The following is a 20,216-nucleotide window of genomic DNA, read 5'->3' as shown; positions in this document are numbered from 1 at the left end:
TTACCGCAGCTGAGATGCTGGTGTGGAGATTCTAGAGGAGAGAAACAATTTCTGGGTCCACTCCCATTGGTAGCAGTCGATCCCAGAGCTTATTATGATTTACCCTGTTGCATGCCGACGTGATGTCCATAAATGCTAAATGCAACAAGCTGGACTGAATAGCAGTGTATTTGTTTATAAGTAGGTATAGGCTGACACACTGATCAGTGGTCCATATTGGACCTCGGACGATGATGGCGGATGACCGTGAAAGAAGAGCCAAATCCCTGAAGAGGATCTTCTTTTTCCATGTGGTGAAATCATCTTAGAACTTACCAGAATTCCTAAAATGTATGTGGCACCTCCAGTTAATGATTTATATTGTGACTTAAACCTGTTACCACTCTTTAATGTCCTCCTTTTTCTGACCTTTTAAAACAGATTTTATCTACAGTCCATTTCTGTCGGACAGAAATGGTGGAACTTTATCACCCCAAAAAATACAATTGATATGGTTTGTGTAACCTTCCCCCTAAATGGTACGATCTCAAACAGATCATCTAACAAAAAAATGTGAATTTCACCCCAAATATTAAGCAGTTTTGGAACTGTAATATCCATCGGAGGCACTGTCAGACAGTTATTGATCAGGCATTCTGACTCCAAACCAATCACTGTCTGAAAGTACCCTTTCCTTACTTAAATAATGATTGCAGTCCAGGTTTTAAAAAGTAATGTTTCCGGCCTCTGCATAAGTTTCCCGTTTGATAATGTGATGTACTGCGCAGGGGCAGCTCTTCCACTAGTGCGGATGAATGTCGCCCCACTGCTTTTTTGCAGTGCGAAAAGCAGAAACATAAAATGATAATTCCTACAGAGAAAGCAGAAGGGTTTGGTTGTTTGCTGCGGCTGCTCTGTGAGCAGAGGAGGAGTGATGTGCCCACTGCTGAGGGCACAATGCCTGTTTGGACGGCCCTCTTGAGCCTCCCAAATCAGTCATGGGCACTCTGCCCTTTCTCCATGCAGGCTGCAATGTAGCCTACATGCAGAAAAAGGCCTGCCCGTAAGCCCTTGGCTGGCCGGCGCCCCACCAATCACAACGCTGCCATTGCAGTGCTGTGATTGGCTATGGGGAGGGGAGGGAGGTGGCCTGCTTCCTGTTCTTGCCAGAGGCAGAAAAGCAGGAGCAGGCGCTATGAAAACGTGGGACCCACCCGGTCCACAGTTAAGTTATTTTTTTCATTATTAAATTTACCACCCCTCCCCGCGCTACCCTCTCCTCGCAACCTTGCCCTTGTGATCCCCGCCGCCATACCCGCAAATAATGCCGGCCGTGACTGGAGCTGCGTATACCAGGTGTAGCAACATGTGCTATAAGAGGTATGTTAGTTTTTTTATTTCGCTTTGATTGGTACAGTATGGCATGGATCTTGCCTCAGGGGAAGATTTATTTTGAAAGCAATAGGTTATTTTTTGTGGTATACTATTTGTATCTGGTCTGCGGTAAGAACCAAAAAATGCTAATCTATGTTAATAAACTATTTTTAGTGAAGACTTTTTTACTGCTATGAAATCTTATGTTGACTGCATGAGTGTGATATTTTGAAAGCTTACGTTGGATAGCTCAATGCTTGGAATGTAATAGATAGGCAAATGGGGTTGTTTACATAGGATAATGCGTTTTCATGACTGGTGATTTAGGGGCACTGTCATACTTAATATATAAGAGCCTGATTTTGTGTTTGGTGGCATTGCCTCTGCCACCCCCCTTCAACTCGTCCACCAAGTTGAGGAATCACTAATGTTTTTCCCCAAAGCGGCTTCTGTCTCAAACAGTAAATGCGGGTAGCCGGGATGGGGCAGGTCCTTGGAAATAGCATAACTCATGTTCCCCAAATATTGAGACTTTATCCTAGTTTGTGGGGGAAATTTATTAACTTTTCCTATCTGGGACTGCCATTGCATGATGGACACAGACAGCAAAATCAACTGCTGGAATGTTGCCACATTTTCCCCCTTAAATAGGTAATATCATCTGAAGCTATTCTTGTATATGTTGGGTCCAAACAGTGGTTTTCTTAACAGTGAAGCTAGGATAATCTTTGCTATTGTGAGGTGGGGGAACTGTCTTGTCAATTTTTTGCAGATATTCTTTTACCACCCACCACTAAATGAGGCGCTAATTAACCAGTTAGAAGAGAATATGACTGAATAACTCATTTTAAGGTTCCCACTCTCTGAAATTGATTATGAGAAATACTAATCAGGCGTGATATATTTTCCATATATAGTGAGGCTGGAAACCTTTGTGCTTCTGCAGCAGTGGCATTATTTGGGGATTTATTTAAATAAAGTGAAGTATGTGTTTTTCAGAATAAAAAACGTGAATTTACATTGTATATGTGTATGTATACATTGTTTTATGAAGTGAACAACTCATGTATGTCATGATTGAGATAGAATGGTATAGTAGATGGCATTCTAAATATTTCACTATTGCCTCATTTATATCCCTTTATAGAGATTCTGCCTGGTTTGATGATTCTTGGCGAAACCGTATTAAAGATGAAGTTGGTGACAACTGGAGAATAAAGGTATCTAGAACTGTTGACTGATTATATGAACTAGATCAGAAAGGTGATTTGTACCAACAGCTATCATTCAGAAGTTTAATGTTGTCAAAACATGTCTAAACTGAAAATGATGGCTGCTCTTTCAGCAGAATGGCATGTCGAGGCGTTCACTTTAGCGGCATTGCCTAATTCCATTCTCTCCATCCCTGGCATTCTGATCTCTCCTGTTCCTTAGAGTAGCCACCTAACTCTGTGACCCTGTTTGCATTGCTTTAGCGGACATTAGTCAGGAGGTACCAGAGCTATCATCTTGCTAGCAGGAACATTTGAGATGGTCTGCTGTGGAGCAGCTGTCATTTTTAAAACCAGAATAATCACCTCCTGGGCATTTCAATAGTAGCAGACATTTTAGATTCAATCAGGTGGGTTTGGAGATGGCTGAAGAGTAGAAAGTTAGGAAATGATTTTTTTGTCTCTCTGTGGCTGCTGGTTTTAATGCACTGGGACAGTGCTTCCCAAACGTTTTGAAACCCCAACCTTATTTTTAAAGCAACCTACGTTTGCAACAGACCTTGCTTTAATGGACATGAGATGGGCGTTTTTTTCTAATGTAACTAAAGCATTGTGTGGCAGCGCACTGTCATTTAAAGACAACACTAATTTTCCATTAAAATGGCCACTAAATTTCCACAGACATACAAATTTGCTGATAAAACTATATTGCACACAAATGACAATTTGTGGAAATCAGGTTTCAGTGTAAATTGGGCTAGTGCTTGCCGAGGCACAAAAGTCTTTCTGTCCTGCCTGGGGCAGATTGAATGTTGTTGCTTCCAATCTGCCCCCAGGGGAGGGGGACAAAAAGCCCAGTGGACACTAGAGATTTTGTATAAATCAATAAATAGGTGGGGGTGACCCACGTTGGCATAGGGCTAGTCTCGACCCCCCCACCCCTCAGATAACCCCAGTAGTATTTCTGCTCCACATCAGGGGCAGATTGGAGGTGCTTTCTAACAATCTGCTCCCTGGTGGTGGGGAGAAAGCCCACTAGACTAACAGATTTTATATTTGGAGGGGAAAGCGCTCCCCCCCCCGGCTAATGCTCCCCTCTACCCCAGGCCCAAATGCATTTCTGCCCCCCCGGGACTGATTGGACGTTGTTGCCTCCAATCTGTCCCAGCGGGTAAAATACCCACTAGAGACAAGGAATATTTTTTTTTGTGGAGAAATGGGTGGGGGCGGCCTGCTTAAGCTTTGGGCCTAACCCTTCCCCTCAAATGACCCACAATTGTATCCCCCCCCCCCAGGGGGCAGATAAGAGGTCTTTAACTCCAATATGCCCTGGAGGGGTAGCAGAAAGCCCACTAGACACTAGGGAGTTTTTGTTTATTGCTACAAGTTGTGATGATGGTCTTCCCACACATCGGGCCTTCCTTCAACTAAGGTCAATGAGAGTTAGTTTGATGCTTGCCTGTCGCATGCACTAGGATAAACCACACAACTGAGGTGAAATAATTATCGGGACACGTGGCAGAACACTAGGTCAGCCACGGTCCGTGCAGGTAACAGCGGTGGGGCAGCGTGAGGGGGGATTTGGAGGGACAATGCTGAGGGAAAATTAAATAAATAATAAATTTTCCCTCGGCACCGTTCCTCGAAATACCCCCTCACGCAGCCCAACCGCCCCACTGCTGTTACCTGCATAGACCGCAGCGGCACTCGGTGGTAGGAATTTTGTGGAATCCTGCTTATTCCGGAGGTTTACGTCACAGGAATGGAAGGGAAATGTGCAATTTTATGCAAAGTTTGAGGTTTGCAGGGCACTGTGGGTAGGAAAACGTTGTGAAATCCCCATGAGTCATACCATTATTATTATTATTATTAACGAATTTTGTACCGCGCACGGTTACCCAGGGGCATCCCAGCGCCTATACAGACCTAGAGCCAGCTGCTAAAACAGAGCAGAAAGAGCTACACTTATTCTGGGAATAGGTAAGTTTTCAGAAGTTTCCGGAACCTAAGAAGATTTGATTCAGAACGTAGTGAGAATGGGAGGGAGTTCCAGGCGCGCGCTGTATGGATGGAAAAACTCCTGCCACCTGAACGGGCTCTCCTAATTCTCTTTATCTGAAGGAGGTGTTTGTTGTCAGAGCGTAGAGCTCTTGTGGGCTTGTAGGGCCGAATCATGTCCTTCAGAATGGCTGGTCCTTTCCCCTGTATGCTCTTATGGGCAATGCAGAGAGCCTTGAAGGTCACTCTCTCTCTAACGGGGAGCCAGTGGAGTGCTTTTAACGCAGGCCTGGCTGACTGCCTGGCCGGAACGTTCCGCAGCAGCCTTGCTGCCGCGTTCTGCACTTGTTGCAGGATCTTGAACGTTGACTCCGGGGCTCCGAGAAAGAGCGCATTACTGTAGTCCAGGCGTGAGATGATTAGACCTTGGACTAACAGCTTCCGGGAGAGTTCTGGTAACAGGGGAAGAACCTTACGGGCCGACCGGAGCATTCCATAACACACGCCAGCGGTCTTCTTGGCGTGTGTCCTAAAGGACAAATCCGGCTCCAGCCAGACCCCCAGGCTCTTAATCTCCTTCTTTGGGTCAGGCGGGGTGCCCATGCAATTGGGCCAACTGCTCGGCGAGAGGGCAAAACTTGACTGGCCCAAGATCATCAGCTCAGTTTTTGAGCCGTTCAATTTGAGCGCTGACCTGGACATCCAGTCAAACACCTCTCTCAAGCATGAATGGAGCGTCTCGGGCTGTTTCTCCAGCTGGGTCAGACCCACCACTAGCTGGGTGTCATCCGCATAGCTTATGGTCTTAAAGCCAAACGGAGACACCACACCCTCCAGGGGTGCCATATACACGTTAAATAACGTGGGGCTCAGGGATGAGCCCTGGGGCACCCCGCAATGAAGTGGGAGGGGAGGGGATTTTGCGTTTCCTTCCCAAACCTCGAAGGTACGCCCCTCCAGAAAAGAAGCCAACCATTCCAGGGCCACTCCTGTGACACCCGACTCAGCTAGACGTTGTATCAGCACTCCATGATTGACGGTATCGAAGGCCACACTAAGGTCCAGGAGGATCACTGCCACTGACCCCCTGCGTCCAAAGTGCTTCTGGCCTCCTCTACCACTGCTAGCAGAGCCGTGTCAGTTCCATGACCCGGTCGGAATCCCGTCTGGGAGTCCCTCAACCGGCCATTCTCCTCGAGAAAGTTGGATAGCTGACGGTTTACCAACCTCTCGGCAACCTTACTAACCCCTGGTAGCAAGGAAATGGGCCTGAAATTGGCCAGGTTCTGCGGGTCCAAGCCAGGCTTCTTCAGAAGCGCTTTAACAACCGCACTTTTCCAGTCCGGCGGCACAGTCCCATGAGCGAAGGAGAGATTGACCAGATCGGTCAAGGGCTCTCCTATCGACAAGGCGGCCTGCTTTAAGTACCGCATTGGGATTGGGTCCCGAGGTGAGCCACTTTTCAAGCTCCCAAGGACCTTCAGTACTTCGCCTGGGGTTACCGGGCCAAATGACGTTAATAGTTTTTCCGAGATGCTCAAGTCCTCCAAAAAGACCGAGGTCCCCATCACCGGGGGGAGAGAACTAACAATGATGTCAATTTTATCTTTAAAGTAAGTGGCCAATTCCAGGCATTTTTCCTGTGGTCTGTTGTGGACAAAAATGGGATCAGGCGGTTTAAGAAGCTCCTTCATCACTAGAAAGGCTTCCCTGGATGAGGACGCAGTGTGCTTCACTCTCTCCCCGTAAAAGGAGGCCTTTGCAGCGCGTATTGCAAGTTTGTATGTCCTTAATTCCATCCGATATTTTTCCCTGCTATCTGTCTCCAAATTCCTCCTCCATACTCTCTCCGCCCGTTTACAATTCTTTCTCAAGGTTCTGAGCTCTAGGGTATACCATGGGGCGGACCCCACTCTCTTATCCCTGATAAGCATCTTCTTGAGTGGAAGCACATGGTCCACTGCGTTGGTCAGCCAGTTCCTCACCGTAGCATCTGCAGTCACCGGATCCCGACCCTTCTCAGGCTGGGTGCCCTCCAACCGGGCACTCCAGGCCTCTACAGGGAGCCTTGACCATGCCCTATCTATTCTGAATTTCCTGAGTGGGAGAGTGTCATCACACTTTACCTCCCAATTAGCCATGATCAATGAGTGGTCGGACCAAGGAAGAGCGAGGGGGGGCATAGCTGATATACCCGCCATATTCGCGAAGAAGGGGTCCAAAAGATGACCTTTAACATGTGTGGCCCCAGTGTTTATCAATTTCATCTGCAGGGCGCTCAACTCGCTCATCAAATTAGTTGCCAGTGGGTCAGTTGCTTCATCAAAATGGCAGTTGAGATCTCCCAACAGAATGAAATTGGACGAGGCCGAGGCCAGGAGCGTGGTAGTTTCCATTAGTGAAGATGAAAAATCGCCCACACTCCCAGGTGGCCGGTAGACTAGGAGGCCTGTCAGCGTGCAGGTAGGGGAGAATTGGAGGGAGAATTGGCAGCTCTCACAGTCTTTAACCCCTGCCTCCCGTGCCTTACAGCCCAGTGACTCCCTATAAATAATGGCCAGACCCCCCCCCACCCCCCTCCCTACGCCTCTATCAAGATGGTAAATCAAATATCCCGGTGCCAACGCTGTAACCACGTCCGGGCCCGAGGTGTCAGATAGCCAAGTCTCAGTAAGAAGCAAGGCATCAACCTTGTGGTCCAGGAGTAGGGAGTTAATCTCCGTAGCGTGGCAGGGGAGAGACCTGCAATTCAGCAGTGCGAGACGACGCAGGGTGGTGGGGGTAGTTTCTCCTAGTTCTGGTTGACAAACTCTACATCCCCTAAAGCGCTTTCCCCCTTTGGCAATATAGCAGCATGTGTCATACGTCGGTATTCTATAAGATAAAAGCTCATCCTTCGTGTACCTGATCCTAATAGCTTGTAGGGGACTCGCATCGGGCATAGCAACTGGCCCTGGTCCCGTCTGGGCCCGAATGGGCACAGACGGGCTTAACTCTGGCGAAACTCCGGCGCGAATCCGGTGCGTCCGCTGCACGCGTCCGCTGCGCGGAGCCATAAGGGACTGTTTTTATAGGGCGACTAGACCGCTCGGCGAATGTGCCCCCACCTAAGATGGCCGCCAAAACCGGATCGAGCCTGGGACCTGATCGAAATACAGCACCCAGGGATCGGGGACCGAGGGAAATGCCTTAATGAATTCTCAGCCCAAACGAGGGTAGGAGCGTTCAGTAAAAAGATTCTAAAAGATATTTTTAAAATTCCGTATCTTAAGTCCTAAAATGTAGTGCAAATGCAGGGGGGGGATCGGACACAAAGGAAAAATCAAGACAGTTTTTTCAAGCTAAAACAACGACTGAGCGCTCAACTAGCAGCCTCTCAGTGAATCTCTATCTCCTGGTCTGGTCGCTAGGCCCTCCTTTTATAGGGCGACTAGACCGCTCGGCGAATGTGTCCCCACGTAAGATGGCCGCCAAAACCGGATCGAGCCCGGGACCTGATCGAAATACAGCACCCAGGGATCGGGGACCGAGGGAAATGCCTTAATGAATTCTCAGCCCAAACGAGGGTAGGAGCGTTCAGTAAAAAGATTCTAAAAGATATTTTTAAAATTCCGTATCTTAAGTCCTAAAATGTAGTGCAAATGCAGGGGGGGGATCGGACACAAAGGAAAAATCAAGACAGTTTTTTCAAGCTAAAACAACGACTGAGCGCTCAACTAGCAGCCTCTCAGTGAATCTCTATGAATACCATCCTAGATGTCTCTGGGTATCTAGTTTTCAGAAATGTCTGGTTTGCTAGGTTTCCCTGGGTGTCCGTAAATCCCCGTTCAAAAAATGCCTCTACCGCTTTCCTGTTGCGGGCACGAGTCCTTCCCACACAATGAGGTACCATTTTTAGCAGAAGACGTACGGGTTTGCTGGTTGGAAGGTAGTTTATGGTTCCCTGCTGATCCCAGAGCTTTTCATCACAGAAATATGAGGAAAATGTGTTTTGTTTAGTCAAAGTTTGAGGTTTGCAAGGTAAGAGCTATGCAAGTCACCCATTCCTGAATTTCCCGTCTGTCAGTATATAGAAGGAAGGCCTACATGTTTTATCAAGGGGTCATTACAATATGTATCAATAAACATTATTAAATAAAACAATATTAAACAGTAGTGATACTTTTTTATACTTCTCAAGAGACATAATGCAGCCATTAGACCAACCACAAGGGGTCCGCACATTCCCAAGTTGCAGAGCAAACCCCCTAGATCTGGGAGTGCATACTAATGATCAACTTTTCTTGTGATCATGGTATATAGACCCCAGTAAACATAGGGTTAATTTTTTTAAGTATTTCTTGGGGGCTGCTGTACTCCCTGCAGAACCCCACAACATTTAAGAATGCTGCTGGTGCACGTGCCCAGATTACGACACCACCATGCATGAAAATATATTTAGCTCACAAAGGACATTATGAGGTATTGCTTTTCAGAGCAGTGAATAATAAATGAGCAACTCTGGCCACTCTTTTTTTATTGTCTTATATATGTTTATTTTATTTCACTATTTTTGTGGGTGTCCCGTTGCCTTTTTTTGTTGGGGCATTGAGTGGGGCCCCGTGGCCTCTGCCGGCTCCCCGGCGACCAACCACACATTGTGGCTGCTAGCAGGACCTGGCACTATTTTGGATGCTCTGGCTGCTCCTAGTTTGTTATTGATGTTGGCATGGAATCCATGGTGACGCTACTGGGGCTGCTAGGGCAAGAATTAGTATAGGGTTCATCTTTTAGCCTGTTTTTAAAAATCTTAAGGGTGGAAAGCTTAGATGCTGCTTATCCTTCGTACAAATGGAAGGGTCAAGTCAGGTGAGGCTCAGGGAACATTGCACAAACTGGCATAATTTGAATGATCTTTAGAGTGGGAAACAAAAAGGCTGCTCTTGCTTGGTAGAGGATAACCTCATTGAAGATGCCCTGCTGACTATGTTGAGGTTGTTGGGTGAGACTTGACCTAGAGCGCGCAGACCGGCATGAATTCAAACATCTTTATGGTGGAAAACATGCACTAATGTATTAATGTTCATCAGTGTACGCAGCAAGTGAGGCTCAAAAGTCTGGAGCCACGAAACCTTTTACTTTCTGGAGTAACTGCTGCCTCAAGCAATTGCCTTTTGTTCTGGTCTGGTACCAGTATTGATGCTTTTCCTGTCCTGGGAAATCGATGCTTTTACAGCTTGGGGCACCTGATGCTTTTGGCCATTAATACTCATTATTGTCTAGGACTATTGAAGGTCATTGCTGCTTGGATTGAGGTAATTGGTGGATCCTACTGCCTGGTACCATTAATGATCGTTACTGTTCGGACCATTGATGATCATTTCCCTTTAGGTCTAGTAATGGTTATTTAATCTTGGGGCCATTGAATGTCATTGGCTACTAAGCCCTGTCACTGCTAGAGACATTAATGTTTATTAATGCCTGTGGCTGTTGATGCTTGCTGTTACTACCAGTGGCCATTGATGTTCATTACTGCCTTGGTCCTTTGAAGCTTATTACTGCCAGGGGCTATTGATGATTACTGCTGCCTCTGGCCAATATTTAATTATGCATGTTATTGCCTACTGCTATGATTCTCATCACTACTTGAGGCCATTGAGGTTTTTTTACTGCCTGAGGGAATTGAGGTTAGTGACGAACTATGCTACAGCGCGGCTCCAGAAATCATTTTTAATTAACACTCACCATTACCCTGAAACCTTAAAACACACAAATCATGCATCAGTGAGGCCCATAGCACTGCGCATTTACCCTGTTCACTTACACTCGGCTTCAAGGCTCTGGTGAATCGCTGCAGAGAAACGCTGTAACATTTAGGTGGAGCGTCTAAACCTATTCAACTAGTATTTACACCTGCAGATTAAAACATTTTACAATGGATTAATTCAGACTTAAATTATTCAGACACACCACCATAATGGCAATGGATCTGCTAGAATGAAAATTAGGCGTAGGAAGAATTCAAAGACCAGCTCTTCCTTCTTTATTTATCTAATTTGTATTCAAAGCAAACTTTATCTTGTCTGACATGTAGACATTAGTAAATCTTTATTCACTAAAATCTTAAACTTTATTTCAAAATGATCATTTTATTTAGAGCTCAAGGAAAGAATCGCTTTATTTTAGAAGACAGTCAAAGATCAGCAAAGAACAGATAGTTCCAAAATCATTCTCTCCTAACATTCCTAACTAACGCCCTCATCTTATCCTTCAGTCCTGCAAAGCAAACAAGTAAGGAAAAGTTAAAGTTCTTACATCCAGGAATCGGTCAGCAATCGGGCAGCATCTCCGATGGAAATTGAAAAAGCGACCCCGACTAGACAAAACCAGGGGTTTTTATACCCTAAATCCCTAACTTAATCTATCTAAAATGTAACTAACATTCCTTATTCAAAATTTCATTGGACAATTTCGGGGTGGGTGAGCATCATATCACCCTTACAACATAATTTTCTCGACATTTCTGTGAGGAATAAAGGGTCTTTGTTTAGGACAGTCTTTGGCCTAGCCATTTCCTTGCGTGGCAACATCAGGCAATATTCCCATGTTCTCAACGTTCAGTCACCCAGGTTTGTCACCCATCCTAGGTTCCGGGCCACATCAGCCTTGAGCCTCCTCGAGCACAAGCAGTTCACTCTGACTTGCAGGTTTTGACGCGCCTGCGCAGTTCAGCTCTTGCTCACGGTTTACCCCAGCGTCCATCTTTGCACAGGCCTCAGAGGCCACTTTTGGAACTATCGTAGAAACACACACAGATTTGATATTAATTATTGAATTTTAAACCCATTCTGTTTACCTCCCACCTAACTAATATTTCCCAGTTAGTTGTTACCTAGCAAATAAGCCACATAAATGCATTTCATACTTACATTTAGACTTCTCCATCACATAAATGAATACAATAAGCACATTTAAATTGCGTTTTGATTATTTCCAAGCTGTGCATTAATTCACAACACAATAACAATATGTATTAGCTCAGTTTTATTTGCAGCATGCAAGCAAAGTTAGTTCTCCCCATGTGTAATAATAAAAATAATGTGTGTACTTTATTCTATGGTTGGTTAATTTCGCAAAACATGCAATTAGTGAACGTTACTGTTATGGGACATTAACTTTACGAGGGGTACACAAAACTTTGTGTTTGCCACCTCGCTCCATCAATTCCCTGGTGATTCCATCACCAAATAACTCTCAAAATTTTGGAAAATTTAGCAGAACATGTTTCAACTTCTTTTTGTTAATGTCATTTATAATTTTATCTCTTTTTCTTTCGAATTTTTGAAAACCTTTTCTTTTACTTCCTCCATTTCTATCTCATTCTTTTCTCTCATCCTTGCTAATCGTTCTTCATTCTTTTCTTTATCAAATTTCTGAAATCTCTTCTACCTTTATATATACAGCATAACCTTATCATAAGGATTACTACCACTAAGACTGTTATTGGTATTAGTATTTTACCTATAATTGAACTACCTATTTCTTGAAACCAATGCTTAATTGCTGAACATTTTTTACCCAATTTATCAAGGACATCTTCAACCTCCAGTGGTTCAATTTCTTTACGCAAATCTGTAATATTTATAATATACTTTTCAATATTCTGACTTTTATCTGGAATGTAAGTGCAACAGTGTTGAACTTTCAAAATTCCCCAGACTCCTCCCTCTTTTGCTAAAATTATATCAAGGGCAAGTCTGTTTTGCATAACCATAGCTCTCATAGCAAGCATTTCAGTATCTACCATCAGGAATCCTCCTGCTGTATCTGTTGATAATTTATCAACTATTGTGGACAATTTTCTGATTCTATTTGCATTAAACGAAATTCCCACTGCTGGTATCAGTGCTCCAAATACATCTCCTATTATTTCTAAGGCACTCTCTCTTCTTCTTCTACTTACAACTTTACCTATCTCATGCTTTCCATTAGGACCTCTATCTACATGGAAAATTTTAGGAAAGACCAAACCCACATAACATGTCCCATACCAGTGGTCAGGCATTCTATAATAAGCTTTGTTTCCACATATAAAATAAATTCCAGGGAAAACAGGATCATTTCCTCCTTTAAATCCCCAACCTCCTATAATTCTATAGGTGTCTTCACATTGATTTACACCCACAAAATAATTGTCATACATTGAATTATCTCTCCTGATAAAAAAAATTTCCCAACATTGGTGCATCTATATTGATTGCTACATTCACATTTTTATCCTCAATGTTTTCATCATCAAATGTGTAATATTTCGACTTTGCATGCTTCATTTTCTCTTTTCGTTTGTAAGCAATCCTTCTTTCCTCAACCATGTTTAGGAAAGCTTTATCTTCAATTCTCATTTTACATGTCAAATTATTATTAAATGCATACTCATGTGTTAACTCATCTACTTCTAAAAAATATTCTCCCATCACTTCCGCATATTTTCTTTTATTTATTGTATTATCAATCTTTAATTTCGCAAATATTTCATCTACATTAGAATAATGATACTCTAATTTCCCAGTCTTATAAAACAAACTTGCAATTACACTACAAGTTACTCCATAAGTAAGAGGAAGGTGGTGATAGGTCACCCCTTCTGACACTGATGCTGGCAACTTTACACAAACATAACAGTCATCAACATTCATTGTTTTAATGTACTCCAACACTAACTTTGAAAAGATATTTTTTAGTGTAGTCACTAATAGACCTATCTTGATGCAACTCTGGCTTGTATACATAACTCTCATGCACTTTTTCTTTCTCAATTGGCTTGCTTGAACTCACATTCTGTTTTAATTTCGTTAAATTAGTTTGGAAAGGAATCACAATAGCTAAAATTATCCATAGTATAGTCATCAACCCCATACATATGGAAAAACACCTGCACCATTTTCTAAAAATAGAACATTTCGTTCTGTGATTATTCATTGACATTTTCACTAACACCATTTCTTCGACCTTTTGTCACCTACAGATTTCACACTACTTAGCACTCTAACAAGTTTTCTTCAACCTTGTGTCAATTTCTAATCTAAATAATACTATAATTAGTTTTTCTAACAAGTTTTCTTCGACCTTGTGTCAACTCCGACCTCTTCTATTTTTACAAAACCGTCTCACAGGACTTCAGACTTTTTACTTTAATATCATATACTTTGAGCACCTAACTTTCCATTTCTTAATTGACTTCTTTTACTCACTTTTCCCAATTGGCTTTGGATCATACAAGTTTTCTTGACTACTATTGACTTCAACAATGGGTGGCAGTACAATGTATGTCCACTCAGGTGATTTATACCGCTGATTTGGACGTCTTACTCTTTTAGGCCTTTGAATAGTCTCTATTTTCTTTCCCAAAGTTTCTTTCTGGCTGGAGATCTCATTCACTTGATCTTCTTGCTCTTTTGTTTTGTTCACTATTTTGAATTTTAATCCTCCAGCACCTTTAGGCCAATTGTCTCCTTTGCAGGCTTTCTTAGTCTTTGGCTCTATAGTGTTATGCTCCACTCTCCAAGCTCTTTTTCTTGTGCTTTTTCTTAATGGAGTTTCATCTGCACTGTCATCAGTTTCACTTTCAGTGTCTTCCACTGTATCATTGATTATGATATTTACAATGTCTTTGTCTTCATCAGTTTCAGTTCTTTCTACTGTTACTCTGTTAGGAACACCTTCATAACTGGTACTTGGAATCTCATCCTTGTCGTGAGTTACTTCATTTTCTCCAGTTTCAGGATTTCCGTTCCTGCTTTCAGAATCTTCAGTTTACTTTACAGTTTTCTCCTTTTCAACAACTTTCTCTTCCCTTTCTTTTGCGTCTTTACTGGTGCTTGTCTTTACCGATTCCCGACCTTCAAGTTGATCTTCTTAATCTGGTATTTCAACAATCTCCCTTTCACCTTCACCTTCAGATGCAGAACTGGCTTCGGATACTTCCAGATGTCGACGTTTCTGTCGATCTTCAATATCTGGATCCTTCTCTGGTTCACCTTCAGAATCAGAGTCAGTTGTACTTTCACCGTTGTATGGGTATTCAGGTTCAGGCACACGGATGGTGTGACTAGCATGAACCCACCTTTTCAGTCCAGCACACTTAACTGCAGTAGTGCTGACCAAGATCACTTGACGTGGTTTTTGCCACCTTGGTACCAAACAATTCCTTCTGCGATGAACTTTCACTCGTACCCAGTCCCCAGGGACTAGATCATGAGCTGGAGTTTTCTCTTTGGTATTTGATTCAGTTCCCACCTGGTGGAGCACAGAAGTTACCACATCAGATAGATTCTTGCAGTAATCCAGAATGATGTCATCATTTATCGCTAGTAACTTATTAACTGGTACATAAGCCTGCCTCAAAACCCTTCCCATCAGAATTTCGTGAGGGCTTAATCCAGTTTTTCTGTCAGGTATGCTTCTCAATGTCATTAATACAAGAGGCAAAGTATCTGGCCACTTCATTCCTGTTGCCAAACACATTTTTGCAATTCTATTTTTAATAGTTCCATTTACCTGCTCAACTACTCCTGAAGCCTCAGGTCTATATGCACAATGTAGCCTCTGGCGAATGTCCAGAGCTTCACAAATCATCTGCAATAAATCATTTTGGAAATGTGGGCCTCTGTCCGATTCAATCGTGACCGGAAACCCGAACCTTGGTATTATCTCACGTAGAAACAATTTAGCAACAGTTATTCCATCATTTCTTCTCGTGGGGAAAGCTTCTATCCATCGAGAGAACAAACAGATTATCACAAGCACATATCTGAGTCTGTTACATGGAGGCAATTCAATAAAATCCATCTGAACTCTTGTAAATGGGCCACCCTCCCGTCCTATGGTTCCCAAACTTACAACAGTTTTTCTGTTTGGATTAAATTGCTGACTGACCAAGCATCTATGACACAAACTTTCAGCAATCATTCTAAATTTAGGATTATACCAAGTGTGCCTAAAGAGACGGATCATAGCGTATCTGCCAATGTGTGCTTGACCATGGTACATTCGGGCCATATCTGAAATCATGCTATCAGGCATTACTGGTCTTTCATCTTTGTAAACCCAAATTTCATCTTCCTCTCTTTGTCGGCAACCTGATTTTAACCAAATATCTTTTTCCTCTGTTTCTGCCTCTTCCTGCATCTGCTTTACTTCCTGCCAAGTTTCCACTACAGTGGTTAGCATTAAAGGACTTGGAACACGTTCTTCAGTTTTCTCTCGATTGATTGAAATTAGATTTTTGGCACAATGTTTTGCAATTGCATCAGCATAATTGTTTCCTCTGGTGATATAATCTTCACCTTTCTTGTGGGCTGAACATTTTACCACAGCCAATTTTTCAGGCAGCTGTATCACATCAATCAATGTTTTAACAAATTCTGCATTCCGAATAGGTGTTCCTGCAGAGGTCAAATAGGCTCTTTGGGACCAGAGCTGTCCATAATCATGAACAACTCCATAACCATATTGACTATCGGTCACTATGGTTACTTTCACCTCTTTTCCCAACTCACATGCTCGTATCAAAGCAATCAACTCCGCTATTTGAGCAGAATGAATTCCTTTCAGACAAGATGCTTCCAACACTTCTGCTACTGTACAGACAGCATATGCAGCACTTAGAACACCACTCTTTGTTCTCAAACATGATCCATCCACAAACATTACAAAATCTGATTCAAGCAAAGGTTCATATTTAATGTCTGGACGAGGCTTTGTGCAATACTCCAGAACATCCAAACACTTGTGATCAAGCTCACCTTTCACTTCTGCTTCAACTGTATCAGGTAACAGTGTTGATGGGTTAACATTCACACATCTTGCAATTGTCACATTCTCAGCTCCCAAAATTATTTTCTCATAACGTGTCATTCTAATGTTAGTCATGTACTGTGTATTTGCTCTTGTGAGGAGAATCTCCACTGAATGAGGTACATAGACTCTCACAGGAAATCCCATCACAATTCCTTAACTTTGCTCCAGACTTACACTGGTTGCTGCTACTGCTTTCAGACAACCTGGCAAAGCCTTTGCAACAGGGTCTAAAACAGCTGAGAAATACGCAATTGGTTTTCTCATTCTTCCATGCCTCTGAATTAATACTGACAAAGCACATCCTTCACGCTCACTGCAGTACAGTTCAAATTCTTTTTCATAATCAGGCATTCCCAAAGCTGGTGCTTCACACAATTTATTTTTGAGCCGTTCAAATGCTTCCATCTCCGTTTTGGTCAAAACAATAGGGTCTCTGATGTCTGCCTTTGTCAATCTCTGCAATGGTTTTGCAATCAATGAAAATCCACTTATCCACTGTCTGCAGTAACCCACCATTCCTAGGAACATTCTTACCTGTCTTTGAGTTTTAGGGGGTTGCATTCCTTGTATCATTTTAATCCTCTCAATTGTGACCTGTCTGTTTCATTTTGCAATCTTGTGGCCTAAATACTGTACTTCTTTCTGGCAAAACTGCAATTTTGATGGAGACACTTTATGTCCCTCTTCTGCCAAATGATTCAACAATGCCACTGTGTCAGTCACACAGGCATCCTTTGTTTTTGATGCAACCAAAAGATCATCAATATACTGTACTAACACAGATTCTCCAGGCATGCTCAAATTTTCCAATGATTTCTTTAGCAGCTGATTAAAAATCGATGGACTCTCAGTGTACACTTGTGGAATTCTACACCATGCTAAGATGCGATTTTGGAAACTAAACGCAAAAATTGGTTGGCATTCTGGATGCAATAGAACTGTAAAGAACGCATTGCATAGATCGATGACTGTATACCACTCTGCATCATGTGGTATTTGGTACAAAATCACTGCTGGATTCGGGACAATTGGACAACATGGGACAACAATTTTATTAACTTTTCTCAGATCCTGTACAATTCTAAATGTTCCGTTTGGCTTCTTCAATCCCATAATTGGCGAATTACAAGGACTACTCTCAATTTCTCTTAAGATTCCCTGCTCAATCATCTTATCAATTACTGGAGTAATTCCTTCAATTACTTCGGCAGTCATTTTATACTGCGGCATATTCGGATAACTAGCACCCTCTTTTATAGACACTTTCACAGGATCAACTCCTTTCATCAAACCTATATCCTTTCCAGTGAAATCCCACACACGTTCTCTCACTGTCTCTTTCAGTTCAACAGGAATTTTCTCTTTATCAAAAACAGCAAACAGTTTGTCTTGTTCTGCCTCAATCATAAGCATTGTCAGTTTGTACAAACTATCTTCATCTGGAGTCTGCAATTCTATGCCATTTGGTGAGCAGTATATGGCACAGTTCATTTTACACAATATATCTCTGCCTAGCAAATTAACAGGACTGCTGTCACAAACCACAAACCGATGCATATCTTTATACGTTCCGATCTCTATTTCAACTGGTTTTGTCAAATGAGTATTTATCTGTCTGTTAGCTACACCCACAACCTGGATCGTTTCACCCGAGAGAGGCAGATTTTGAACTTCCATTGACCTAACAGTAGAACGGGTAGCACCAGTGTCCACTAGAAAAGTTATTTCCACATCATTCACCTTTCCGCTCACAAATGGACCTGACTGATCTACCTCAAGAGTGGCTCCAAGCACACACTCTTCTTCCTCCCTCAGGCACCGTCAGAAACTTTCATCCGGCTCACTGCCATACTCCTCTTGCAACCAATATTGAGGACACGCATTTACTCTTTGCGGTCTTTTTACCTGCTGGCCACCGCTGAATCCTGTCTCTGCACTGTATCTCTGCTGATTCCCACTGTATGGCAGTGGAGATTGCGGCACCTGACTTTGCTGATTTGCTATCTGCTGTTGCTGCGGTTGCTGCTGATTTACCTCAAACTGCAACTGCGGATTCAATGATGTATGTTCCCTATTAACTCTAGGCGGATATTTACACTCTAGTTTCCAATGCCCTATCTGGCCGCAGTTGAAATATGGCATTTTTTTTTCAATTCATCAATATTCCCCACCAATTTAGGTTTACCTTTAATCCCACCTTGATTCCCTGCATTCTTATTCTCCATCTGTGCTACTTGTTGTTCAGCTACTTTTACTTGTGCCCACATGGCTTCCTCTTTCAGCTTCTTTTGTTTAGCATCAATCTCCTCACTACAATATTTTGCTTGTCTAAGAACCTTGTCTACTGAACTTGATTGCCAATCCATCATGCTATGTCTAATCATATCTGAGATTTCTGGGCTTAATCCATATACAAATCTATAAACAAATTGACTCATGTCCTTTTCATTTAACTCCTCATAACCACTGTACTGTTTAAAAACTAACAACAACCTTTCATAAAATGAATGCACAGTTTCTTTCGGCTCCTGTGTTGTTCTGTCTATCTTTACCCAATCAGTTTCTTTCGGGGGTATCTTGTTTTTCAACCATACTATCACTTGCTCATACTTCCTCATCACATCTGGTGAAGGAGCTCCTGTTTTCTCATCTCTGGGATATTCCTCCCTTGGCCAATCTACAGATATTTTACATTCTGTCCATAAATCTGTTGGCACCACTATATCAAGTAATCCATCTAAATCAATCCACAATACTTTTGACACTTTTACAAATCTGTCCACTTGTCGATACCATTCTACTGGCTTCTCTCTCAATCTGGGGAAATCATTCGTAAATGACAATATATCTTGTCTGCCCCAGGGCACATGTACATATCCTCCTCCAGGAATTTCTCTCATAGGGAATTCAGTTGCCACTTTTTCCTTCTCTCTAATGGGGAAAGCTAAAGTAGACTTGTCACTATTTTCTTCTGTCTTCTTTGCCCATTTGACTCTCCATTTTCCTACATCACCCCATTTGCGCAACAATACAATCAAATCTTTTATCTGGACTTGTCTCCCTGCAGTGTTCATGTTTTCAATGTCTCTTTCTGCAAAATCTACTCGATAAGATTTCTGCAATGGTTTTATTTTGGAAAAATCTATTCCATATTCACTTGCCGCTTCTTCTAATTGATCATACATTGTCTTTGCTCTCCATGTTATGCTTTTACATAAAAACATGAGCTCATCATCCTGATAAGTTTTCAATCTGTCTCTCCCAATTGTTCTAATTATTAATTCTTCCATATCTATTTTTAATTTAGCCACATCCAACACTTTTAATTCCTGCTCTTTTAATTTTAATGATTTTATCCATTCTCTCAACTCTTTTTCTGATGGTCCCAAGGGGGTTTGCGTTAAATCTATTTTATCTGCGCTTTTCTCTGGAGTAGCAGAGTCAGATTATGCTCCTGTTGGGTATCCGCATGACAAATTTTGATTAAAAGTTATCTCTGGTGGATTTACACTTATATTCTGTCTTATTTCTGATAGATCAGGACAAGCACTCTCCTTTGCTCTTTGTAAACTTCGTTGTAACGGAATTGTTAATCTAGGCTCTTTTATTTTCTGATCTTCGAATACCGGTATCACAGGTCCTATTGTTACTGGTATAGTTACAGCTTCCATATTCCTAGTAAGATTCTGAATCAATTCATGTGCAGAACGCTCATAATCAGACATGTTTGGTTGTTCATTACTTCGTCTTTCTGCACTTTGCACAATTCTGTGTGAATCATTATTTTGTACAGGAGTTCCTGTAATTCTAGCTTCT

The 20,216-nt window shown here is 42.5% G+C and overlaps 1 protein-coding gene across 1 annotated transcript in view; it reads left to right on the top strand.

The window, feature by feature from the left end:
* The window catches only part of HOOK1 (hook microtubule tethering protein 1), a 1,127,940-nt gene that overhangs the window by 224,013 nt on the left and 883,711 nt on the right, over nucleotides 1–20,216 (top strand). The window contains exon 3 of the mRNA XM_078669845.1: nucleotides 2,501–2,573. Within this exon, the coding sequence (XP_078525971.1) occupies nucleotides 2,501–2,573 (73 nt within the window). The remainder of the gene's footprint in view (nucleotides 1–2,500; nucleotides 2,574–20,216) is intronic.

This window comes from Lissotriton helveticus, chromosome 1_2, assembly GCF_964261635.1.
Source record: "Lissotriton helveticus chromosome 1_2, aLisHel1.1, whole genome shotgun sequence".
Classification (NCBI taxonomy): domain Eukaryota; kingdom Metazoa; phylum Chordata; class Amphibia; order Caudata; family Salamandridae; genus Lissotriton; species Lissotriton helveticus.
The sequence above is the reverse complement of the archived record's forward strand: the minus strand, read 5'-3'. Positions and strand labels throughout refer to the sequence as shown.